Genomic DNA, 25,695 nt, shown 5'->3' with positions numbered 1-25,695 from the left:
TGGACTACAGGCTGTGGCTGTGACCTGATTACAGTTCTAGGCTGCTTTCCATTCTGCTCAAGTTCTCAGCCACTCCATGTCTTCTCTTCTTAGATTAATCCGGTTTCTCCAGATTACTGCTTAAGAATCTGGATGCGATAGAACCACTAATTTTTGATAACTATTTCTACACTTTACATTCTATTGCATGAAGTTGGAGTAAAACAGTTTTTTCCCAACTTTTCTTCTTTGCTTGGCTTCCTTCCTTTTTTCCATTGTACAGTGTCTCACTCTTGTAATGATCAAACACAGAGTTTATAGGTCCATCTTTCCTTCTTTTTTTTCTTTTTTGTACAGTTCTCTTCTTCAGTGATGCTGTCACAACTACTGTGGACCCTCAGATTAAAGGAGAGTAAGGATGGGATTTGGGCAACTCTGCATCTGAGGTGGCGGTACACAATACTTATTATTATAAGAATTACACAAGTAACTGGTGTGCTAGTTTGTATGGTGATGAGCCAGTGGCAGAATTCAGTTCGATATTTTGTCACATGATCGAGCAGGTGTTTCACCATCACGTGACCATTTTGTAATGGTATCATCTGATCCGAGGGAGCAAGAAGGCTGGGTCTAGCATTCCGTTTAAGTAGGTTAGGTTTTCCTTGGTCAGGATCTTGAAGGGTACGTATGACAGATAGCTTAACAAGTAGTTAGTGTTTAGGGTTGGTTGTTCCAATGTTGGTGGTAGGTAACCAGATAGTAAGTCACATCATGTATCGTTTATCAACAATTCCTGTCTCTCTAGTTCTATGTGCTATGTGCCACCAAAATGACATTGACCGTAGCAGTTTCAAGTGCCAACTACTGGTTTTGGTACTGAGAATAGCCAGTGTAATCCTGTCTTTTTAAAGTGATAGCCTCCCTGGGGTACTCAGTTGCAGGCTCCACGGTTCAATCCCGCATCCGGCCATTTTGATTTAGGTTTTCCGTGATTTCCCTAAATCGCTCCAGGCAAATGCTGGGATGATTCCTTTGAAAGGATACGGCTGACATCCTTCCCCATCCTTCCCTAATCCAATGAGACGGATGACCTTGCAGTTTGGTCTCTTCCCCCAGTCATCCCCAACTCAAAATGGTGTGTACTTGCATGACTTGGGGACTGTGTGTATTCGGTTTGTGGGGCAGATAGTGACTTGGCTGCTTCTGCTCTGCAGTAACGGATAGTACTTCCTTCAGATTACTCATCATTTTAAACAACTAAATTTGAAATTTGTGTAGAAATCATCAGGGGGGGGGGGGGATCCTCGACTTGAAGTTAAATGCAAAAATATGTCACACATACACATGCCTCTTTCATTTACTATCAGCCTACTTCTTGATACAAAATTGCATAACTGCTAGCATGCAAACTATATACTTAACAAACAGTAAATGTAGTGCATCATGTAGCATTGCTGTTTTCCTTCTAGACTAAAATAGATATGCTAAGGTTACACTAGCATTGCAAATCAAATTTCACCTGATAATTCTTTTAACATAGTACCTAAAAATGAATGTTTCACATGAGCCTCACTCATAAAAGCAACAAAAACAGACATAACCAAAATATATACTCAAAAATATCACTGGTAACTAATTAAAAACACAAAAGATTAACTTGCAAGGCTACTTCATGGTTTTAACCCATATGGGTGTGACAGAAAAATTGGGTACATACTGCCTCACTTGCCTAGTTATAACTTTCTTTTCCTTATTTCATCCAACCACTTCCGTTGCTGAAGGGGCTACCAGTAATTTAGGCAGTGTGTCTGGTTCACCCAGAAATGGGTGAATTTCACCTCTATATGTTGCTTGGAAGTTGTACAGGGTGAGACATAATATCAAGCGATTTTAAAAAGCGCGCAAATCAAACTGCGTTGGATAGAGGTGGAAGGGATAGCATCAGCTACATTTGGCGCAAAATAGCGTTTAGTCATAATGGAGTGCTGGACCCTACAGCATCGTGCGTACACTGTCAAAGCATTTTATCAAAATGGTAGTTTGTACCAACTAACAAGTCTTGCATTCTGCAACCACTTCAACATTAATTACAATCGACTTGTGCCATCTGCCTGTGCCATTAAACAATGAGTTGAGAGCTTTGAGGAGATAGTGTCAGCGACAAAGAAGAAAACTGGGAGACCAAAAACTAGCGCTACACTTGGGATTTCAAATAGAGTGGTAAGAAGAATTTTACACCAAGATTTGCACTTTCACCCATATGAAATCCAAATGGTTCAGGGCCTTAAGGAAACAGATTATGTGAGCTGAAACCAGTTCTGCTTAGAAGTTTTGGGCATGAGTATCAAGAGTATCAAGAGAAGGATACTGTAAACCATTTGTGGATGAGTGATGAAGCTCACTTCCATGTCACCGGTGATGTGAACAAGCAGAACTTTCGATTTTGGAGTGACATTAATCATCGAGAACTGCATCAGCAATCATTGCGTGCCGCAAAAGTTACTGTGTAATGTGCCATGTGTTCATTAGGGATCATAGGACCATAAATTTTTGAAGGTGGCCTTGGCAATGCAGTAACAGTGACTTCACAGAGATATGCAGACATGTTGGAAAACTTTTTTAATCCACAACTTGCACACTAAGAAGTGAACAATGAGACATTTTTTCCAGCAGGACAGAGCAACCTCTCACATTGCTTGAATAAGCATGAATATTGTCAATTATTTGTTTCCAAATCACGTGATCTCCCGAAAGGGGGATATTGCACAGCCCTCTCATTCACTGGTCCTCACAACATGTGACTTTTTCTTGTGGGGTTATCTGAGAAGCAAAGTTTACCAAAATAAGCCCCCTAAAACAATTGAAGCCCTAAAAGAGCGGATCTGATAGAAAGTTGTTCAAATCCCACTGGCAATGCTGCGCAGTGTGACGAGTAACTTCTAGGCCTGGCTGGAGGAATTTGTGCATCTAAACGGATGCCATCTTACCGGAGTTATCTTCAAAAAATAACGGACGGTTTTACTGTTGCAGAAAATGCTTTTTCATGTATTTTAAAATTATGAAATAAAATATATTTTTAACAAAGTGTTTTTACTTAACAGCCTTTTAAAAATCACTCTTTATTATGCCTCACTCTGTAGTTTGACATTATGTAGAGACATCACCTTGACTACCTGGTAAGGTCCTTGGTAATGTGAAATGAGCTTTTTAGGTTTTCTGTTCAGTACAGAAGGGTTACGTAACATTACCCATTACCTGATGTGGCAATTTTGCTTTATTGTTGCGAGTTCCTTCCTGCCTTTATACAGCCTTTGTATTCATCTTTGTAACCTGATACCAGATACTTTTTAACTTTTTAGCAAGATCTTGGATGGAGGATATATCCTCTCTTGGGCTAGGTTGGCATAATTCTAAAAGGGAGGGCAGTTTTTAGCTGAAAATAACCTTTATAGGGAGATAAGCCCGTGTTTTCATAGATTTTTGAGCTATACATGGCTGCAGTAAATGGTAGAAGAGAATTCTAGTTATCATGGCTACTATGTACATAATAACTAATATTTTTCCCTCTGTCCTGTCAAGTCTTTCAGTTCTGCCGTTCACTTGTGGGTGTAGGGCAGTGGATCGTAACCTCTTTATGCATAATAGTTGGCATAATAGCTTCAATAACTCAGGCATAGATTTAGTGCCTTTGTCACTCATTATAGTCTCTGGTGTTCCAAATTTCAGTAACCACTTTAAAGTTCTTATTTTTATTCTCTCTGTTATTTAATGAGCATTTTATTAATGTGATTGCATATTATTATTAATTGACTTTTATTTATGGTTTGGGTTAGTGATTCCTTTTTACTGTTTGCTCCTTTTATTTAAGTTGAGTCCTTTTAATTATGTTTGTGGTGGTTATGAAGTCTATATTATTTACTGTTCTCTGTAGGTTAAAGAATGCGGTAATACCATATGCGTTTTGCAGCTGCAGACCTCGTTGAGTCTCCTTGCTGGATCTTCTCCACCTGAAATCGCTGAAGATAATTTATTGCTCTATGGAAATCGATCGGTACAGCCAAGTGATATGCCGTGTCATGTGTATGGAATGTGACATCCAACTTTATTTCGTGAAATTATTTAGGTCTTTGGAGAAATATTCTCGATGAATCCCAAAAAAACTGTATAAAACTGGAGGTTTGCACCATCAAACCACACAACACTTCCGAACGACTTGCGTCTTTATAATCACTGAATAATTCTTTTGGAATGATTAAGGGCTATGAACTCTACACACCTGATACTCGTTTTGTGCTTTTATATGTATTTATTTTCTTCAATACCATAAAACATAGATTACTGCCTTAATGGCGGTTTCCAGCAATCTCCCCTCAGTCTGACATAGAACATCTCTCTTCCAATGTTCAACATGGAATAATTATCTCTCTGCCATAGCTTAATACAGTCTATATATCTTTGTTATTTAGTTCGGGTGGTGATGCTTAAATTCCACAGAGTCTTCATCTCTCGTGCAGGTATTTTACATTTATCGTCATATTAATAGTCCACCATACTTTATTTATGGGTTTTTGCATCACGAAATGCTACACCAATAATTTACTATAGTTTGGATCATCGTTTCTGCCTGTTGATGTGGTACTGCGATCATGGCCAACTAATGTGAGCTGATCAATTACAGTTAATTCTCTGATAGTGTTGGTGTAAATGGGCCATAGAGATCCAGTCTGATCATTTGGGATGGTCTATTTGCCTCAGGCAACTTTTGTAGTGTGATTTTCTGATGACTATCTTGGCTTTTTGACTGCAAGGAATGCAGTTCTTTAACAGTGCTCCACATCTTGTTTCCTTTTTGGCCACCAGAAATTTTCCACAACCGGGCACTCTATGACACATCATCCACTATGTCCTCCTAAGATGGAAATGTAAGCCTGCCTCAGTACTTTGTTGTACAAATGTGCAGGTACTACTACACAGTGAATGCATTGTGTTTGCTTGTACAGCACACCACCGTCAGGTGTGAATTGTATTTGTTTCACCAGCTGCTGACAGACCAGGTCAGTGGCGTGGGCCCTGCGCCATTCTTCCTTGCTTGCTCCAGTACAGTCTACTGTGTGTACTATGCAACTCAACCCGTCTGCATTAATATGAGATTTTCCTGGACAGTGTACAACCTCAAAATCAAATTTGCGTAGCTGTAAAGCCCAGTGGGTCAAACTACTGATTAGATCTTTTAGTCCTAAATGTCATTTTAGTGCTGCATGATCCATTATGATCTTAAAATGTTGCTAATATGTAGAACAACAGAAAAAAGTGATGCCAAAATTAGCAGGAGCATTTATTTTTTTTATTAGCTGAGTAGTTCTTCTCTGCTATATTGAGCTGTCTAGAAATGTAAGTTAGGACCTCCTGTAATACGAAATGGCACCTTTCTAAACTACCGCATGTAACCATTCAGATACCTCTCGTAGATGTACCACATGCTCCTTAATATCCTTAAAGAAAACTATGATATCATCCAGGTAGACCAGGCATTGTTTTGGTTTCAGACTTTGTAGCACCATGTCTAAAAGGTCTTTGGCAGCCTCCAGTGCATTTTTCAAACCGATTGGTATCTGACAATACTGGTAATAACCAAATGGAACCGGAAATGCTGTTTTAGGTCAATCTTCCAGTGCTACTTCTAATTGTTGGTACCTACTTCATAAATCCATGGTAGTAATATAATGGCATTGCCCCAGTTATCTAAGGTCTCTATAATGTTCAGCATGGTGTAGGCATAAGTTGTCGTCCATTAGTTTAAATATCTATAGTCACAGCAGAATCTGTAAGCTTTCTTACCGTCTGAGGATTTCTTTGGAGAAGTGGCGCTTTCTTTTATAATTCCATGCTGGAGCTGTTGATCGATTAACTCCTATATTACTAGTTGTAGATTGTGTTGTACTAGATGTGGTTTCTTGTACACAGGCAGCACGTTCCCAGTGGGAATTCTGTGCTGCACTAGAGGTGTAGCCCCCACGTATGGGCCTTATTGTGATGTCCAACCTGTGCCAGTTGTTGCTGTGCTTATGACACAGCTGTGTTTGCCGTCTCTGGGTCATAAAGCAGTGACTACAGTCTGACTGCCTGAGCTAGGGTCACGGGCCCGAGCAGCGAATTCCAGTCAGCCGAGGAATGGCTGCCACACGTGGTTACTCCCCAGCTTGCAGTTCCATGTTCACCACCCGAGTAGTCCTTCTAGACTCTCCAGCCTAGCCCTGGCTACCGCCTTAATCATTGCTGCCTGCTGCTGATACATTGTTTATGTTCGTATATGGTTGTTGTTGAAGAGTTTTGGCAACGTAGTGGCTGCCTACATCATATGCACCTCCATCTGCCTCCAGCAGAGAACTTCTCACCCACATCTTCCTGAAGCAATGTCCTGTTACATATGACTGCTGTGCCATCTAATGCAGAGAGTTCAGAGTTACCCATCTTCCTGCTCAGACAATGTGCTGTGGTAGTGGAGGAAGTATGCAGTCAGACGAGAGAGATCTGCACGCATGCAGAGTTCTTGACCATCCTTGCTGTACATATATGCCATTCTGGGATTTATTGTTGACAGTATTGATTCATTCAGAAGAAACTGCAAAATTTATTCAGTGAACACTAAATTGAAAGAGATATGCACTTGGATAATACCTTCTTACGCGTTGTAAAGAAAGGTGTGCACTCTTCAGCAGGTTTCATTTTCAATAGACTTCCAACAGAACTGAAAAAAATCGACCAATATACCCCAAGTAAAATACAAGCAGAAAGCTTTCCTTCTAGCAAGATTCATCTCCTTTGTACTGGAGCTCCTCATGGCAGTTAAGAACTTTTCCCCATAACATGTCATTTATTTGTATGTACTCTCATAGTTTTTCCATGTTTAGTTTAATTCTTACTTCTTTTGTTTGCAAATTTTCTAATCAACATTGTGTAAAGTATGTACTGACTGATTCCCTGAGAAGTTGCTTTAGTTCACATGGTCCCAAGGAACCAGATAAATAAATAAAGTAGAGAATATCCCTTCTTATTTTATTATAAGCATGGCATGTGACTGGTTCATTGATGTATCACAGAGAGCAGCGTCTGCAACCATTTCCCATGAAAACTGTTCATCGCCCCTTCTATAAACTGACATGGTGGCACTCGGAATGATCCTAAACTGTTCATTTAAAGAAATCAGCATTATGAGAATTTAGGGAGTAGTCCACATAAGATATGTACCTAAAATACAAAGCATCAATAAAGAATCAATAAATACTTGAAACGAAGGAAAGAGATATGCTTGGAAGTCATTCTGATCCTCACTTAACAACAGTCTTAACATGTGACTCATTCCACATCTCTGTTGTCTCTCCTCCATTATGGAATTTATGGAAAACAGTGTGTGTGAATGAATGAATGAATGAATGCTTATGGAACAGACATATGGTGGAAGGTTTAGAAACAATAAATCGCCCACAACATTTGAGATAATGCCATTGGCTGAATAGAAGAGTTTTCAGACACAGTTGCCCTCCACCCCAGTTGTCAACTCTCAGGAAAGTATATTAACATCTTTACTTTGAAGAATTATCATCAGTTAACTATCTAACACTGCCCTTAGGACTGACAAAATTTGTTACCCGAGCTTTCACATTTGCCATCAGAATCCAAACATCTTCTATGCATCCTCAATAGGGCTCACATAAATTATTGTGCCCTTGCTGAAGCAATAAAAAGAGCATTGTCGTGACAGAGGCCATTTTCCCTAAGTTTCCTGCACCAGCAAAACTCTGCAAAGCACTATTAAAATGTGAGTGGAATAGTGGCTGAAACACAACTAGCACTCAGAATTATTCTGACGCCAAAGTTCACTGAATTAGTACTTCAGAAGATTTACAAAATGGTTGATAGTGTAGTCTCTCACCTATATGTGTCCATGGAAACATTGTCTGTTTGAATGTTGTTAGTATGTAACATCATAAATTTTATTACCTCATCTGGAGAGCAAAATTGAACAAATTGCATGCTTCAAAAGCTAAAATCAAGCCTATGTATAGAAAATCAATTATTAAGTGTCAAAAACAAGTTGTTTAGGTGTATCACTGTTAATCCTTCATTGTTTGGATTTATAATACAATTTGCAATATCGGGAAAAAATAAAATTATCAGATTGCAATTAGGACACATGTTCTGGGGATTCCTTTCAAATGTGTTAGGTCTGCAACTTTGCTTCTGCCGTTTTGCAATGGACAGCAGTAGCAGCAAGTGGGGTTCAGGTGGTTGGTCATAGGTGTAATACAATAAGCTTAGGCATCTATAAACATAATACCATAAAAATGTTAGTCGATTTCTGATTGCATCATAAGGTTGTTCTTGATTAAGTACGTCAACTTACGTACCCATTTCTCGCCATTTGTGGGAAGTTTTAATTTTCTGCTTTATCATGAAGAAATCTGCGGCTGTGGCTCTTAAAATGCTGGGTAAGACCAATGGTGAGGGAACTGTTAGTGAAAGAACGTGCAGAGAATGTATTCAACGTCTTAAGAACAGTGATTGTGATGTCGAAGACCAGCATGGCGGGGGAGAACAGAACGTTTTTGTAGCCACTGAAACAGACGAAGACAGTCGCAGGACATCTTTATCGAAAGCAATTGATGCATTCGAGCACAGCACTGAAACACAGATGGCCACAATGCAGCGATAGACACGTAAAGGAAATTTTGCAGCAGGTCAGTGCTCGACCCCACATCGCAAAACCCGTCAAAATGTACATGGAAACATTGAAATGAGAAGTCCTATCCCTCCCGCCATATTCTCCGTATGTTGCTCTCTCTGACTACCACCTTTTTCGATCAGTGGCATACAGTCTGGCTGACGAGCACTTCTGATCATATGAACAAGTGCAAAATTGAATCGATTCATGGGTCCCCACAAAAGATGCCCAGTTCTTCCGCCACGGGATTTGTGTGCTATCTGAAAGATGGGAGAATGTAGTGGCCAGCGACGGGCAATACTATGAATCATAATTTTTTTGTAAGCTTTTTACAATAAAGCCCTGAACTTTGAGAAAAAATGGTGGAAGCAAAGTTGTAGACCTAGTAATTATGTGTAGAGATAACAAATAGCAAAAGAAATATTTTTGTGTGATATAATTACAAATTTAAACAGTGGAAAATCCTTGATAGAATAATGGCAGTATTATATAAAGATAGATTGGTACTCACCATATAGCAGAGATGCTGAGTCACAGATAGGCCGAACAAAAAGACTGTCAACCAAGTAAGCTTTCGGCAGAAAGGCCTTCATCCAAATTAGACAACACACACACACACACACACACACACACACACACACACACACACACACACACACAAAAACCTCACACACCTATGTGTGAATAGCAATCTGTCCTTTTCATAATACTGTCATAATTACTAATTCACAATTTTTGGATTTTTTCCCTTTATTTGTATCTTGAAACCTTGCTTGTTGCCAAATTTCATGATTCCAGGTCAACAAGAAGTACTCTGTAGGTTTTAATGAGAGTGTCAAAATAGCTGACATAAATGGCCCTATCTTTTGATTGCATTGACTTGAGAAGCTTCAATTTTTTTACACTGTTAAGCGACCATGTATGTTAGTATGTGACATAAATTTCAGCTTTATAAACCTATCCGTTCCGGAGGGGAAAAGGTTTTTAACAGTCAGACAAAGAGAAGACAGACAGACAACAAAGTGATTCTATAATAGGTCTGTTTTTACTGATTGAGGCACAAAACCTAAAAATTAACCATGTCACCTATTTCGGATGAAATGGTATGTTTACCAAGATCACCTAAGGACTCCTGACCCAACCACATGAAATGTCTTTAGTAGTGCTTTTACCCTTATTTGACAGCTGTTATTATTTTTCAACGAAAAAGCCTCTGTGAACATTGCACTAGCAGTGACACACCATTCTTGTCACTTTATAGTGAGATATTAGGAAAGCATTAACTGGCTTTTAGTATCAGATTTATAATTTGGTAAACAAACTGCCTAAATGTCCACTCTGTCTGTAATGGAAGGCCGGAACAGAACTACTCTGAATGATGTGAGGATAGTGGACTGAGCAGGTTACATTTAATACCACAACTTCAGAACATCGTATCACCGGTGAAGAATTTAGTTGATGCTCTCCACATCAGGATAGTATTCAGTGGAAACAGATACAGTCTTTTGTTCCTACTATGGGGAGCCACTGTTTTTGAGGTCGTCTGAAATGGTATGAGTGATCTGCTTGTAAACAAACTGGTGAGATGTTTACTACTCATCACATACAGTAGGCATTAAGTTGCTGACAGCGATAATGAAGAGCAAGCAACTCAGTGCCTCTTTTTTAAAGAAATAAGGGCAGTTTATTAATGTAGCCAACCAGTATCAAAATGATTACATTGTGGTGAATATAAAGAGTAGAGGAGAGTGTGTTTCACATGGAAGGATGGCAACTGTCACTGTGGACATATCGTTGTATTGAAGTGTGGATTTGACTATCAGTGAGATTGAAGCCAATTTTGAGGAAGACAGCATGATATCTAGAGAAGTACTACATGACTCTTATCTTTGAAAGGTGAAATTTCAACCTCACTGTGAATTCCAGAAGGTGAAACGATGTTTCAGTGTATGGAAATCAGAACAAGTATCTGAAAGTTAAGATAGGAAGGTTCTTCATCACATTGGAAATTATTTTTAATGCAGTGGTGTTATTCTGTAGCATTCCAACAGAAATGACCAGCAACTGCAGTGGATTTTGAATAGGTGTTCATGTTATATTATACATTATGATGACATTTAGAGAATGAAAATCAAAACCACAGTTCTCCAAGTGTGATACTGTCTGGATTTAAATGTTTGTACACTAAAAGTGTTTTTAATAACTGCTTGATTTTTGTGTTAAACTGGATTGCCACTTACTACCTGCTGTTAGTGTCAGTATGATTGAAGGCTGCCTCTTCCAAACATATGTTGTAATCTCACAACTGTTTTGAGAATAGTCTGATGGTTGGGATTTGAGGATAGTCTGACAGTTATCTTAAGATAAATAATATACTTTTTCTTGTGTTTTGCTGCATAGTGTATTTAGTTATTGCTTCTAATGAAAATTTTGTCTCATTTCAGTGGTTTTGCCTCATTTCAGGAGTAATATCTTTCTTTCTGATTTAGTCCACCTAGAATTCTCATATTTGTTTGTACACCAATATTTAGATGGTGAAAACCAAAATGTAGCATGAAAGTTGAGTTGCAGTCATACCTTTCAATTGATATTAAACCGTATTTAGTGTTTCAGCGTCTCAATGCAAAGTGGCAGTACATTACACAGCTGTATGAAACGGGGAGCATTGATGAGGACAATACAGATACACAGGTAAGTTTCCTGGAAAAAAGAAGCCTGCTCTTCATTTTCTTTTCTTGTACTGTTTGTTTGGTAACCAAGAGGTTATTAAAGAAGGCAACAATCTCTTAATTTTTTATTTTATTTGGGTTGTTCATATTTATATCCTTTATAAGAGGGACTGTATCAAGTAAAGAATATCTTCTTACCAATTGCTGTGTCCAGAGAGGTCTTACATCCATAACGTGTTAAATTTATTGATGTTTTGGAACTTGGGAAATAGTTCCTGCATCAGGAAGAATAGGTAAAAGAAAGGTGTATAGACAAGAAAGGGAAGGAAATGACACTGCACATGTAGATGAATAGTAAAAATAGTTGCTCAACACATTATATGTATTGATATTGAAATCGGTGATGTACAGTTACCGAGCGCACTTTGTGCATTAGTTTTAAATATTGCCTTTCAATGTATACTACTCCGGATACACATTTGTTAAGTATTCGACAACACTGCATGCCAGTACCATTATTTCCATTTTTTCTGTGGGAAGGTCTTGCTCCCCTACTCTTCTCCTCCCACCTGTAGTGCATTTACTTCATTTATTCATTCATATATTTTGTGTTTCATAACTCCCATTGTGAAGCCTTCATGGATGTGGAACAAGTCAATTTATATATTAACATACTGCAGGCCACTCCAGACTACTACTGTAAAGTGTACAAACAATAAATTATTACTAGCACTAATTTCCTCATATTGATAATTATTAGAATATCTTTTAGATTACTTTGTACTTATACAATAGGAGCAAAGCAGCTATTAGGGGCAAGGGGGCTTTGCTCTTCTCCTTATACTATTCAGTTGCTTTTTTATCTGCTTCTTCATACTATGCATTTATGTAATATTACTGTTCTCAGATACACTATCAGCTGTTTGTGTATTGGAAAATTTAAAACGTATTTACCATATGTACTTGACTATGTGACGAAGGTTTTTTCCAAAATCATCAATCGAAAAATATAGGGTCATCTTATATTCAGAGATAAAACTATTGCTGCTGAGTTCAAAATTTTTATGTTGCTTAATATAGGGGTTGTTTTACATTTACAGATGATTTCCTAATACACTGAAGCTCTCAGTGCACTATTGACTTTGCTCAATCACATAACATTTGACTCGTGCACCAGTACAAAGGATACATGAGAAACTATGGACTAGTCACCACAACGGTCTATTGATCTGCTTAAAATTTAACAGTTCTGTGAAACACAAAAGGATGTAAGATTAAATTCTGTCATCTTATTAACTGTCGTGTATTTGAACAGGTTTACAATAAAAGTTCTCGTACATGTATAGATACCATATACAAACATTTGTGGTGCTTTTTAAGTAATGGTAAAGGTAATATCGTATGGCGAAAATTTTGTCCTTCAAAAAACATTTCTTGATTCAGAAAGCAAGTCAATATTTTATTTGGTTATGAGAGACTGTAATTTACCAGATAGGTTGCAGGTGAGAAATTCGGCCACTGTGCACATATTAGAATACCAGGTAAAATGTTACCACATTTTAACCAGCTTTAGAGAAAGATGTTGACATTCAAATGAAGCAAAAAAGAAAATTAATCCAGAATTAAATGTCTAAAACATGAAATAAATCATATTAAACAGACTGTAATTGTTACCGCATGGAGATAGTGCTGACAGACACCACTGCATTGTGGGGCAAGTAAATGTTTGATAATTCAACTGAATTGTGATTGCGATCTTTTATTTGTATATTAATTGGTGGTGTTACGTATTACCTGTATCCTAGAAGATATTGCAGTTCATGTCCCATAGTTGTAAGCACAGCACAACATAAGGGTCAGAGGGGCAACACTGAATACCAGCTTGATTGAGAACTAGGGTGGGTGTGGGAGGGAGGGGGCGGGGGGGGGGGGGGGGGGGAGATGGTGAAGAGGTAGCAGATCTCCATCATGTTGCCAGCAAAGAGAATCTATACCACTACTTTGGCTTTGTATGAACATCTACCACGTTTAAACTGCAATTTGACTGAATCCATTGGAACTGACCTAAAATGGGACAAATTTGCAACAAGAATATGTATTTCTGCAGGAGACAGTTAAAGTCCAGATAGGGGCCAGTGGCATACTAATTTGTTTGCTGCAGCAGTGTTTTCAATGCTGACCGTGGGGTATGGTGGGAAAGAAAGGGGGTGTGTCAGCTGCTGATACTATGCTGCCAGTGAGAGAGTGGCTGGCAGATCATACATTTGGAGGCAAGACACATTCTGATGTCAGTACAGAAGCGAAATATGATATGTATTTGGCAAGAAAAGCTGTTGTCAGGCCCCATCAAAAACACAACAACAGAAAACACAACATATGTGGAAGGAACAGCCAGCTATGCAGTAGTGAGACCCCAGATGGCAGGATAGCAAGCAAAAAAGGTAGTGAAGATAAAAATTAATGTAAAGCATTTCCTTTTCTTTATTTTATTCCTCTTCGTATTATCAAAATGTAAGCAATCAGTAAATGGTCTAAGCTTAGAATAGGTATAATGCTAATGTTTTAGGCAGGTACTTTGTAAGAAAACTGTGTAATTTTGAATAGTCTGGATATGTTAAAAATAAATTTTTCTTTAGGAGCCTCTTAAAATTAGGAGGTCATTGTATACTTGGATAAATACGATAATATAAATGCTATTATTAACAGGAATGTAAATCCCAGAGTCCAGATCTTTAGATAAATTAAAGAGGGGCTATAGAGATGCTTTTGTATTTAGATTTTTTCTCCCCAGCAAAATAAAAAGCTCGATTCTGAATCCTAGACACGAACCATAACCTATGTGGAAATAATTTGTACTGCTGTTATTCTGGATGTGAATTTCATAGGTTATTTTAAATTCTCTCTTGTTATCAACAACTATAAGTTTATGGAATACCTGGCTGCACTTTTCTATCGAGTAAATACTGTTTTGACATTGCCACGTGTCCTAAGACAGTACTGAGTAAAAGTATACTAACAATCCTGTCTCTTGGAGTTTTCACTGTGGTAGATGTGAGTTTTATTATTATTATTGTTATTTGTTATCCATTATGCCAGCTTGTAACATTTGTTTTAGTCTGTTGGTATTTTCATTATATGAATGTTAAACATGTATTTGTGTTCTTTATTCAAGAACATTCTGGTTTCTTTTAGGAAGTTCTTGAAGACATGCTGAACCGGATGTTGACACGTGAATATCTGGAAGTTTTGCGTGTAGCTCTTATAGGTGGTACAACCGAGACTGTAATGGAGACAATGGAACATGAAGAAACAGAACCTACACGCACATCGTCCTTGCAGACAGAGGTTATAAGTGAATTGGGCACATTGTTGCTACGCACAGAGGCAACTTGCCAGCCTATCGTGTTGTGTATATTTAGGTGAGTGAGCTCATAAAACACTGGTGTTTTACCATTCAATCCAAGTATTTGAAAATTTCTGTGTTGGCCTCCATTTTAATGTAATAATGATATTTGTAAATGTGTATGCAGCTTATGTGTTAGATAGATCTGGCAAAATGGCTCACTCTTTCAATAAGACTGCCAATTGCAAATAGAAGAAAACTTCTACCAGTACACAAAAGAATAAAAGAAATGAGTAACATAAGAGTAAAGAAAGTAAAGAATCTTACTTAAAAATATTGGTTCGTAAGGTTGACAGGAGGCTTATAACATTGTGCTACTTTATTTGCTCTGCTAATGCTTTCCAATTTGAGAAATGTCCTTGTGGAACTGTCCTCAGTGTTCATCATGAATGGCACCAGTGTAATTTGGGAAGAACAAATGATCATTCAAGATATGTTATTTAAGTGACATGGCACAGCTCATAAGGTGATATTATCTTGTCAGTTGTTGTACAGTTTTGCAATTGTTCTCTACCCTGTGGTTGCCTAGAAAGCTCTACAGACACTTGTGGAAAACAGCCATATTATTCTTACAGCGTCACTCGAAAAAACGTTCATCAGAAATTAATTCCTTAATTTGCAGTCTACAAATATTCCTTCCTTAATTCTGCTTCAGTGATCCTTGATACACATTTCTGGGGCCAAGAATGGGAGTGTCCATCATGTTCTTCTGCCAGGCTGTAGCTCATTCCAAGCAGGCCATTTATTCCCACAGTGTATTTTTCTGTCTCTGCTGTCCCACTCACATAGAAATCTGCAGTGCTTTCTGTACTGGAAGTGCATGCCAAGAAGAATTGCAATTATCTGGAGATCTCTACATATATGCCATTTACATTTCTAATATTGGTAAAGTATGTGTAGTCATCTAAACTTCTCACGTGTCTCCTTCAGATTAACTGAATGAGCAGTCATAACAGAAAGAAATTTTTCCAGTTTAGGAGAAGTACTGCTTTCAGGGTTACTCTGTTGGAGTTTCTGAACATGCACCATTCATTTTCACAGAAGATTCTCAATGCTGGACTCGATGTCATTACAGAAAATAGTGTCACATTCCATGGAGAAATGTTGAGAAAGAACAGCACGGCAGTCATGATAGCACTAACATTGGTATTGTGAAGATGAAGAGTCCATCATTTTGATCATGAAGTTAATAGGTCAGCCTGTTGCTTCCACAAATTTAGATCACAAACTAGATTGTTGAAATCCCCATGAGGCAAAAAGTGTGACTTATTGAATTCAGAGTGGCCTTGCAGTGTTTGGTCAACATGGATATCTAGGTCTGTCTTCTGTGTATTCGTCACTGTATTTGCTTTCATTCATTATCAAATTCTCAGGCAGCTGTTGTCACCAATTCTTCACTGTAACATCAGGAAATATACCTTATGGTAAATTAGAATACTACAGATTCCTTGTTATTGAGATGGTTCTATTTATATTTGCCAAACAAAAATGATGGTCTGCTATGTGGTCTGCTGGTTCCGTCCACTCATGGGAGCAGGAACATGTGATGTGATCCTTTTAACCAACCTGTCAGGATTGTAGTAAATGGTGAACAAAATATATGGGGGACCCAGTTCTTGTCCCACTCACCAACTTTACACCCAAAATAAAGTTCGTAGAACTCTTCTTATGAACTTCTATTATTCAAAGCTGTGCCGGAAGTCTGCTTCTGTCAGCTTGTTGAGAACCTCCATCGCTTTTGCTTTCACCACTTCCACACTGTCAGATCTTCTCCCATGAAGTACCAATTTGAGGTGGTCTAGGTGGGGAAAATACAATAGGCAGTCCAACAAGGTGACGCCGTATTTCACAAGGAATTTCTTTATAGATACTGCAGAAGGGTCTGGCACATTGTGTTGGTGAAGCATTCAGGACCTTCAGTTCCAAAATCAGATCTTCGTCTCTTCACTCATACATGAACGGTAGTCAGAACCTCAACAGACACACTGATGATGATTTTCATGGACCAGTTTAACAATTTTCTCAATATTGTCACCCTTTTTTATGTTGAGGGTCATCCAGGGAGCAGGTCGTCAGTCATTTCATATCCTTTCTTAAATCTTTTGCACCACTCAAAATATTGCGTTCTTGATAAACATTCATGTCCATACACTTCTTTTAACATGGCGTGAGCTTCTGTTAACTCATTGCTCCATCTGAACACTTTGCTGAAACACTAGTACAAACCTTCAACAGACGATTGGTACAGTGAGACTGAATAGCATATAACCACGCACGTCGAGCTGAAGGTGGGAAAAGTATTAAATGACACAAACTTGTTGAAACCTGCTGCAGCACACTCTTTATTTGCCAGTACCAAAACCACTCAGGTTGTTTAATTGCCACTTCGTTTATTGTTACACATATGGGATCGCTTCGAAATTGAAAAGGCAGCCAGAAGAAAGAATTAATTAGTGTTCAATAGCGAACCTTGTATGTCTCCATAAAACACATATTTTGAGTAAATTTTGTGTCTTCTTACATCTTCACTCGCACGTGACAACGCATTGTCACCCTCACCCCCACCCCCTTCCACAGACCCACATTTTATTTTTTCAGAATTTTGCATGTGCCCCTCTGAACAGCAAATTGTACTGCAAAATTTGCAGAAACCCCTATGTAATGCAATCATTGGTGTTGGGAGATTCAGTTACGCTTAAATAAATGACTGAAGTGTTTAGCAAAATAATATGAGTTATTTTATATTATTTGCTGCCATTTCCAAATGACCTGCCATCTAGTTACTAAGACAGGCAGTGTTTTCACGATATTAAATTGTACAAATACAGGATATGAAGCTTATTCGATTTCTTCTTGTTTTAACAAAGCTTAACAATTTTACAGTTTTAATACTGGTAAACTTCAAACTAATTAGGAAATGGAAGTATATAAAGTTAACGATTTATGTAAAAAGAACATCACCATTATTGCTGTCCATGAGGAAGTGCCTCAGAAAGACATTGAGCCTCTTGCTCCTGGGCAGCCTTCGCCCAGTCTATTACTGCTCACCACTTGAGGGCGAGTGTCTCACCCTCAGGTGGTATGATTCTACATCTGTGTTTGGTCACTTTATGTAGCAGCATGTGTTGTTCTTTAATTCTAAATTTCTTGTGCAGTTTAATGTTAATGTTGTGAACACTTTGATGATTAAACATTTAGAAACTTTATAAAGATAACTGCTTACAGCCATCAGACATTTGAAGCATACCACCTTGAGTCTTCAGCTGTATATGTGCAACTTTGTTTCTCATCTGGTTTCACTTATTACAACCATCATCACTGGAGGAAAAGCTGTACAGTGTAAAATCAAAATGACCTTAACTTCAAGTAGTGCATGGTCACATGTTCTATATAAATAAGTGCCGTGATGAAATCCATACAGCCGGCCGCGGTGGTCTAGTGGTTCTAGGCGCTCAGTCCGGAACCGCGCGACTGCTACGGTCGCAGGTTTGAATCCTGCCTCGGGCATGGATGTGTGTGATGTCCTTAGGTTAGTTAGGTTTAAGTAGTTCTAAGTTCTAGGGGACTGATGACCACAGATGTTAAGTCCCATAGTGCTCAGAGCCATTTGAACCATTTGAAATCCATACAAACAATAAAACTGACTCCATTGTGTTTCATAGAGGTAGTATGGTGTACGAATTGCCTTGAAGTCAGCTTTACTGTTTATATGGGCATCACCATGACATTTATTTATATAGAACATATGATCACACACTATTTGATGTTGACATCATTTTGATTTTTCACTGTACGGTTTTTCCTCCAGTGATGATGCTTGTATGCTTGTAATAAGAGAAACTGGTTGAGAAAAAAAATTGTACATGTACAGCAGAAGACTCGACATGCTTTACTTCAGTCAGGACTAATTTAGTCCTTATTTTACATTTGTCTGTCTTCACCTTTCCCGCTGTTGTCTGATCAGCTGTTGCTATTACTTTCTTCTGTCTTGCTACTATTGTCTGTGGAATCATTTGTTGTCTACGTTTGTTGCTGCCTGTACTCTTGTTGTTGCAAGTACCCTTTATGCAGCACTCTAGATATTCTGTCTGCACAGTCATTGAGATAGGTCCACCTGGTCCGATCTCTAAGGGATTGTGTTATGCTGTCCTGTAAGTGCGGTCACAGTACCAATGGTTGCAGTACTAGAGTGTGTGTTCTGGGGTCCCTCCCTCTCCACAGGCACAATCAGCCTCCTGATGAAGATTTACATCCAGTAAATGAGTTAAGAAATGAACGATGCCCCGACTGGTATGAACATGTTTCGTCCTCAGTCACTCCCTGATGCTGGGGAGGCCTGCAGCTATCCTACAGGCCTCTTCACAGTTGTCCCATTTTGTTTGCCATGAATTCACTCTCCAGGTTTTGAGCTCTCTTAAGGTCTATTTCCTCTCCTAAGTGGTCTCTGTCTGCCTCTGATCTGTTCATTTCCAGCCAATCTGTTGCTGCACAATACTTAGCAATTATATCTGTTGGGTATACTCCGAGCACCATGCATAGTGCTTCCACCAAAGTGGTGCAGAAAGCCCCTGATAGCTGCAGGACCGAGCGAGGTGGCGCAGTGGTTAGCACACTGGACTTGCATTCGGGAGGACGACGGTTCAATCCCGTCTCTGGCCATCCTGATTTAGGTTTTCCGTGATTTCCCTAAATCGTTTCAGGCAAATGCCGGGATGGTTCCTTTGAAAGGGCACGGCTGATTTCCTTCCCAATCCTTCCCTAACCTGAGCTTGCGCTCCGTCTCTAATGACCTCGTTGTCGACGGGACGTTAAACACTAACCACCACCACCACCACCACCACCAGCTGCAGGAGTGCACCCCTCTGTCTGCACCTTACGACCATGGTATTAGCTGTGCTGCAGATTCAATGTGCCCACACATTGGCAGCAGAACATATTGTTGACTTGAAGAGAGCAGATTCATAAACACATATCAAAAAAAGTTTTGCGTCACCTCGGTTCTGAAAGTTCCAGAACCTGTACAGAAAATTGGAATAGAGATCAACATAAACATCATTTCCGCCCTTTTTATTGCTCAAGAAAACCACACATATGCATGTTGTACCACCATACAGCGAGACCTTCAAAGGTGGTGGTCCAGATTGCTGTACACACCGTTACTTCTAATACCCAATAGCCTGTCTTCTTGCATTGCTGCGTGCCTGTATTCGTCGTGGCATGCTATCCACAACTTCTGGTAAACCTTCCGGGATGTAAGGTCGTGGTCCATGAAACTCTTCAGCTCCTAACGTTTTGTCTTATGTACCCAAGGTACGTAAGAAGGACCTTCCTCTGAGACTGATTGTTAGTGCTATCAATTCTCCTACGTACGAAATAGCAAGATATCTAACAACTCGTTTACAACCGTATATTGGAAAAACTGACTCATTTCATTTTATAGAGAAAACTGAAGGTTTAATTCTGACTCCTGAAGATCTTTTAGTAAGTTTCGATGTAGTATCTTTATTTACTATGATTCCTGTTAATGAAGTTATGGATTTTATAACGGATATTTTTCCAGAAGATCTGACTGCTCTTTTCAGACATTGTCTTACTTACAGTCATTTCCAGTGGAATAATGAATTTTATGAACAACTTAATGGTGTAGCAATGGGTAACCCATTGGGTCCTGCAGTAGCTAATTTCTACATGGAGAAATTCGAACAGTCAGCCTTGGAAAAAGCAGATAAGAAACCATCTCACTGGTATCGGTATGTAGATGATACATTTGTGGTCTGGCCACATGGTAGAGAAGCCTTAGGCGATTTTTTTGATCACCTTAATAATATAAATCCAAGAATCCAGTTTACCATGGAGAGAGAAAATGATAACAAAATACCGTTTTTGGATGTTTTAGTTATGAGACAGACGGATGGAAGATTGAAACAACAGATTTTTAGAAAAATAACGCACACAGACAGATACTTACATAAAAACTCTAACCACCATCCGAAACAAAAGAGAGGTGTGATTACAAGTCTCGTTGACAGAGCCAGACGGATTTGCACGCCGGAGTATCTAGACGACGAATTAAAACATCTGAAGCACGCTTTTGAGAAAAATGGCTACTCAAAGAAAGCAGTAAGCAGAATTCTGCACCCAAACAACAAAAAGCTTAAGGACAAGTCCGAAAAATGATGGAAGAATACAGTCTCTCTCCCTTTTATAAAGAAAGTAACGGATCAGATTGGAAAGATTTTAAGTAAACATGATATTAGACCTGTTTTTAGACCAACGAAGAAAATTTGTCATGTTCTTCGGTCTGTAAAACATAAACGCGCTCCTCTATCAGCCAGTGGCGTATATAAAATTCTGTGTACTTGTGGTAAAGTTTATGTTGGAACAACAGAAAGAAGCGTAAATACACGGTTAAAATAACACAGAAGTCTTTGCCGATTAGGAAAAACAGATAAATCGGCTGTAACAGAACACGCTTTTCAGTCAGGAAATCATCAAGTGAAGTTTTCCGAAACAAAAATTTTATCTACGACGACGAACTATTACCCACGGCTTTGTAGAGAAGCAATTGAAATATATAAACATAGGGATAATTTTAATCGGAAAGAAGAGACCATGAAACTTAGTGATATTTGGACAGTAGCACTACAGAATTGCTAGACAGTTTTATCCGAGACGAGATTACGATCGATAGTTAAGTTTTATCTCTGACAAAGATTATCTCTGCATATCACGTGTAACTCTGGTCACGCCCACTTTCTACGATATATAAGTCGCTCTCAGACATGTGCGACACTCATGGGTGAAGAGAACATGATGCCAATCCTGAGCAGTCCATTCGGCATGTTGTTGGGCTCATCTGTACCAGACTGTATGGTGTCGTGATTGCAAAGATGGACCTCGCTGTGGATGTTGGGGGTGAAGTTGCACATCATACAGCCTGTTGCACACAGTTTGAGTCGTAACACAATGTCCTGTGGCTGCACAAAAAGCATTATTCAACATGGTGGTGCTGCTGTCTGGGTTCCTCTGAGCCATAATACGTAGGTAGCAGTCATCCACTGCAGTAGAAGCCCTTGGGTGGCCTGACCGAGGCATGTCGACAGTTCCTCTTCAGTTTACTCCAAGACACCTGGATACTTCCCTTGTTGAGAGCCCTTCCTAGCACAAAGTAACAATGCAGATGCGATCGAACCGCAGTATTGACCGTCTAGGCATGGTTGAACTACAGATAGTATGAGCCTTGTACCTCCTTCCTGTTGGAGTGACTGGAACTAATCGGCTGTCAGACTCTCCCCATCTAATAGGTGCTGCTTAAGCATGGTTGTGTACATCTTTGTACAGGTTTAGTGACATCTCTGAACAGTCAAAGGGACTGTGATACAATATCCACAGTCAACGTCTTTCTTCAGGAGCTCTAGGAACCGGGGTGATTCAAAACTTTTTTTGATGTGTGTATATTACATTGCAGTCATGGGCTGTCTATAGTTCGCTATGTTGGTACTGGCTTGTGCAGTAACTTGCATGCCCTTTCTCTGTCCATTTTTATGTTTGGATTAAAGTCTTAATTTCTGGTCCAGGAATATGCCCAAGTATCTTGTACAAGTTTCTTTTGATGCTTTTTCCATCTAATTTATCTGTAGGATTCCTTTATAAGTTTCCATTCAGCATAATGTAGAGAGTTTATTTGCAGCACACCAATTGCTCATAGTGTCATAGTGTGTGTAAGTCTGCTGGCATTTCCACTTCAGGATTCTCTTTCGAGTTTGCCACTATCACAAGGAGGAGGTCACCAGCCTTTGCGACTACACTCCTGTATGGTCATCCTCTTTCATTGACGTCAGGAAGGGTTCAGTGGTAATGTTCCAGAAAATGGATCCGCACAAATCGATACCTACAGAAGTCCGTTACAAGGAACCACTTGACTGCGAGGCTGCAAGTTGAGTCTTCAGTAAGGCTCATTTGAAAGTGTTGTTTTAACAGTTATAACAGGAAAAATATTAGATGTGTATCTACATCTACATAGATACTCTGCAAATCACACTTAAGTGCCTTGTAAAAGGTTCATCGAACCAGCTTCACAATAATTCTCTATTATTGCAGTCTTGAATAGCGTGCAGAAAAAAACGACCTACATCTTTCCGAGCAAGCTCTGATTTCGATTATTTTATTATGATGATCATTTCTCTCTATGTAGGTCAGCATCAACAAAATATTTTTGCATTCGGAGGAGAAAGTTGGTGATAATGTTCCACTGCAATGAAAAATGCCGTTGTTTTAATTATGTTCACCCCAAATCGTGTATCATGTCAATGATGCTCTCTCCCCTATTTCACAGTAATACAAAATGTACTGCTCTTATTTGAAATTTCTCGATGTACTCTGTTAATCCCACCTGGTGAGGATCCCAGACCGCTTAGCAGTACTCCAAAAAAGGACGGACAAGCCTCTTTAGTAGATCAGTTACATTTTATAAGTATTCTGCCAATAAAATGCAGTCTTTAGTTTGCCTTCCCCACAATATTTTCTATGTGTTCTTTCTAATTTATGTTGTTCATAATTGTAATTCCTAGGTATTTAGTTGAATTTACTGCTGTTAGATTTTACTGATTTATGGTGTAACCAAAGTTTAATGGATTCCTTTTAGCACTCAAGTGGATGACCTCACATTTTTCATGATTCATGGTCAATTGCCAATTTTTGCTCCATTCAGATATCTTTTCTAAATAGTTTTGCAATTTGTTTTGATCTTCTGATGCGTTTATTAGACAATAAAGAACAGCATCATCTGCAAATAACCTAAGACAGCTGCTCAGGTGACTCCTAAATCATTTACGTAGATAAGCAATAGCAGAGTGCCTATAACACTACCTTGGTGACTGCCAGAAATCACTTCTGTTTTACTCGATGACTTTCTGTCAGTTATTACTGTGGCCTCTCTGACAAGAAATCACAACCCCGGTCACTTAACTAAGATGATATTCCACAAGCATGCAATTTCACTACAAGCTGCTTGTGTGATGCAGTGTCAAAAGCCTTCTGGAAATATAGAAATATGCATTCAATTTGAAATCCCTTGTCAGTAGCACTCAACACTTTTCGTGAATCAAGAGCCAGTTGTGTTTCACAAGAACGATGTTTTCTAAAACCATGTTGACCATGTAACAATAGACCGTTCAAACACAATATATTTTCCAAAATCCTGCTGCATATCATTGTTAATGATATCGGTCTGTAATTTAGTGGATTACTTCTACTGCCTTCCTTGACTATTGGTGTGACCTGTGCATCTTTCCGGTCTTTGGATATGGATCTTTCGTTGAGCGAGCAATTGATATGATTGTTAAGTATGGAGCTGTTGCATCAGCTTACTCTGAAAGGAAGTTAATTGGTGTACAGCCTGGACTGGAAGATTGCTTTTAGTAAGTGATTTAGGTTGCTTCACTCCTCGGAGGATATCTACTTCTAAGTTACTCATGTTGGCAGCTGTTCTTGATTCGAATTCTGAGTTATTTACTTCATCTTTTTTGGTGAAGGAATTTCGGAAGGCTTTGTTTAGTACCTCTGCTTTGGCAGCACTGTCGTCAATAGTATTTCAATTGTTATCATGCAGAGAAGGCATTGATTGTGTCTTGCTGCTAGCATACTTTACATACGACCAGAAAGTCTTTGGATTTTCTCCCAGGTTTCAAGACAAAGTTTCGCTGTGGAAACTATTATAAGCACCTCACATTGAAGTCCGTGCAAAATTTTGAGCTTCTGTAAAAGTTTGCCAATCTTGGAGATTTTGTGTTTGTTTAAATTTGGCGTGCTTTTTTTGTTCATTCTACAACAGTGTTCTGAACCATTTTGTGTACCAGAGCAGATCAGCTCTGTCGTTTGTTAATTTATTTGGTATAAATCTCTCAATTGCTGTTGATACTATTTCTTTGAATTCAAGCTACGAAAGTCTTTAGATTTTCTCTCAGGTTTCAAGACAAAGTTTCGCTGTGGAAACTATTATAAGCATCTCACATTGAAGTCCGTGCAAAATTTTGAGCTTTTGTAAAAGATTGCCAATTCAATCTACATCTGATCTACTCTTACATTGTTGATTGGGATTGGAGATTGTTTCTCAGGAAAGCGCCAAGTGTATTTTTATCTGCTTTTTTAAATAGATATATTTTGTCATTTATTTTTGGATGATTTGGGGGTTTTGCCAACACATCGAGGGTAAATTAAAGCCATGATCAACTATAATTGTATGAGTCGGGTATGTGTTTTGAAATTAAACTCAAGTTTTCTTTGAACCTTTCAGCAATTTTATCATCTGAGTTAGGAGGTCAGTAAAAGCATCCAATTATTATTTATTCTGTTTGCATAGAATGACCTCTGCCCATAGGAACTGTCTACTTCAGTTTTGCTACAAGATAAACTACTTCTGACAGCAACAAACATGCCACTGCCAACTGTGTTTAGGCTATCCTTCCTGAACATTGTTAGGTCCTTCACAAAATGACACCTGAACTTACCTCCGGCTTTAGCTAGCTTTCAATGTCTATAATGATTTGAGTATCAGTGCTTTCTATTAGCGATGGAGCTGTGGTAATTTCCCAGTACAACTACGACAATTTACAACAGCTCTACTCATGGTTCCTGGATGTGCATTCCTCCTGTATTCAAATTGCACCTTCTGAGACTGAGCCCCTTTTTGTGTTTCCCCGAAACCCTCAAACCTAGAAGACCACCCATTCCATGCCACAGAGCCCCTGCTACTCATCCAGCCATCTCCTGATCTATTCAGCGGAAGGATCAGTTCCACATCTGGAATGACTCCTCATAGTATGCACACGGAGTGCACATTGGGTTTCTTCATCTCCTTGGTAGCCATGTTCCTAAGGGGCACCATAAGGTGCCTAACATTGGAGCTCCCAACTATCAGTAAT

The 25,695-nt window shown here is 38.9% G+C and overlaps 1 protein-coding gene across 3 annotated transcripts in view; it reads left to right on the top strand.

Moving 5' to 3' along the window:
• Positions 1-25,695, top strand: part of LOC126475361 (exportin-5) — a 197,251-nt gene that overhangs the window by 127,991 nt on the left and 43,565 nt on the right. For all 3 annotated transcript variants that reach the window (XM_050103176.1, XM_050103177.1, XM_050103178.1), the window contains exons 14-15: positions 11,307-11,392; positions 14,563-14,789. In XM_050103176.1, the coding sequence (XP_049959133.1) occupies positions 11,307-11,392; positions 14,563-14,789 (313 nt within the window). The remainder of the gene's footprint in view (positions 1-11,306; positions 11,393-14,562; positions 14,790-25,695) is intronic.

Source organism: Schistocerca serialis, chromosome 4, assembly GCF_023864345.2.
Source record: "Schistocerca serialis cubense isolate TAMUIC-IGC-003099 chromosome 4, iqSchSeri2.2, whole genome shotgun sequence".
Taxonomy (NCBI): Eukaryota; Metazoa; Arthropoda; class Insecta; order Orthoptera; family Acrididae; genus Schistocerca; species Schistocerca serialis.
Note: the sequence above shows the minus strand (reverse complement) of the source record. Positions and strands in the feature narration are given on the sequence as shown.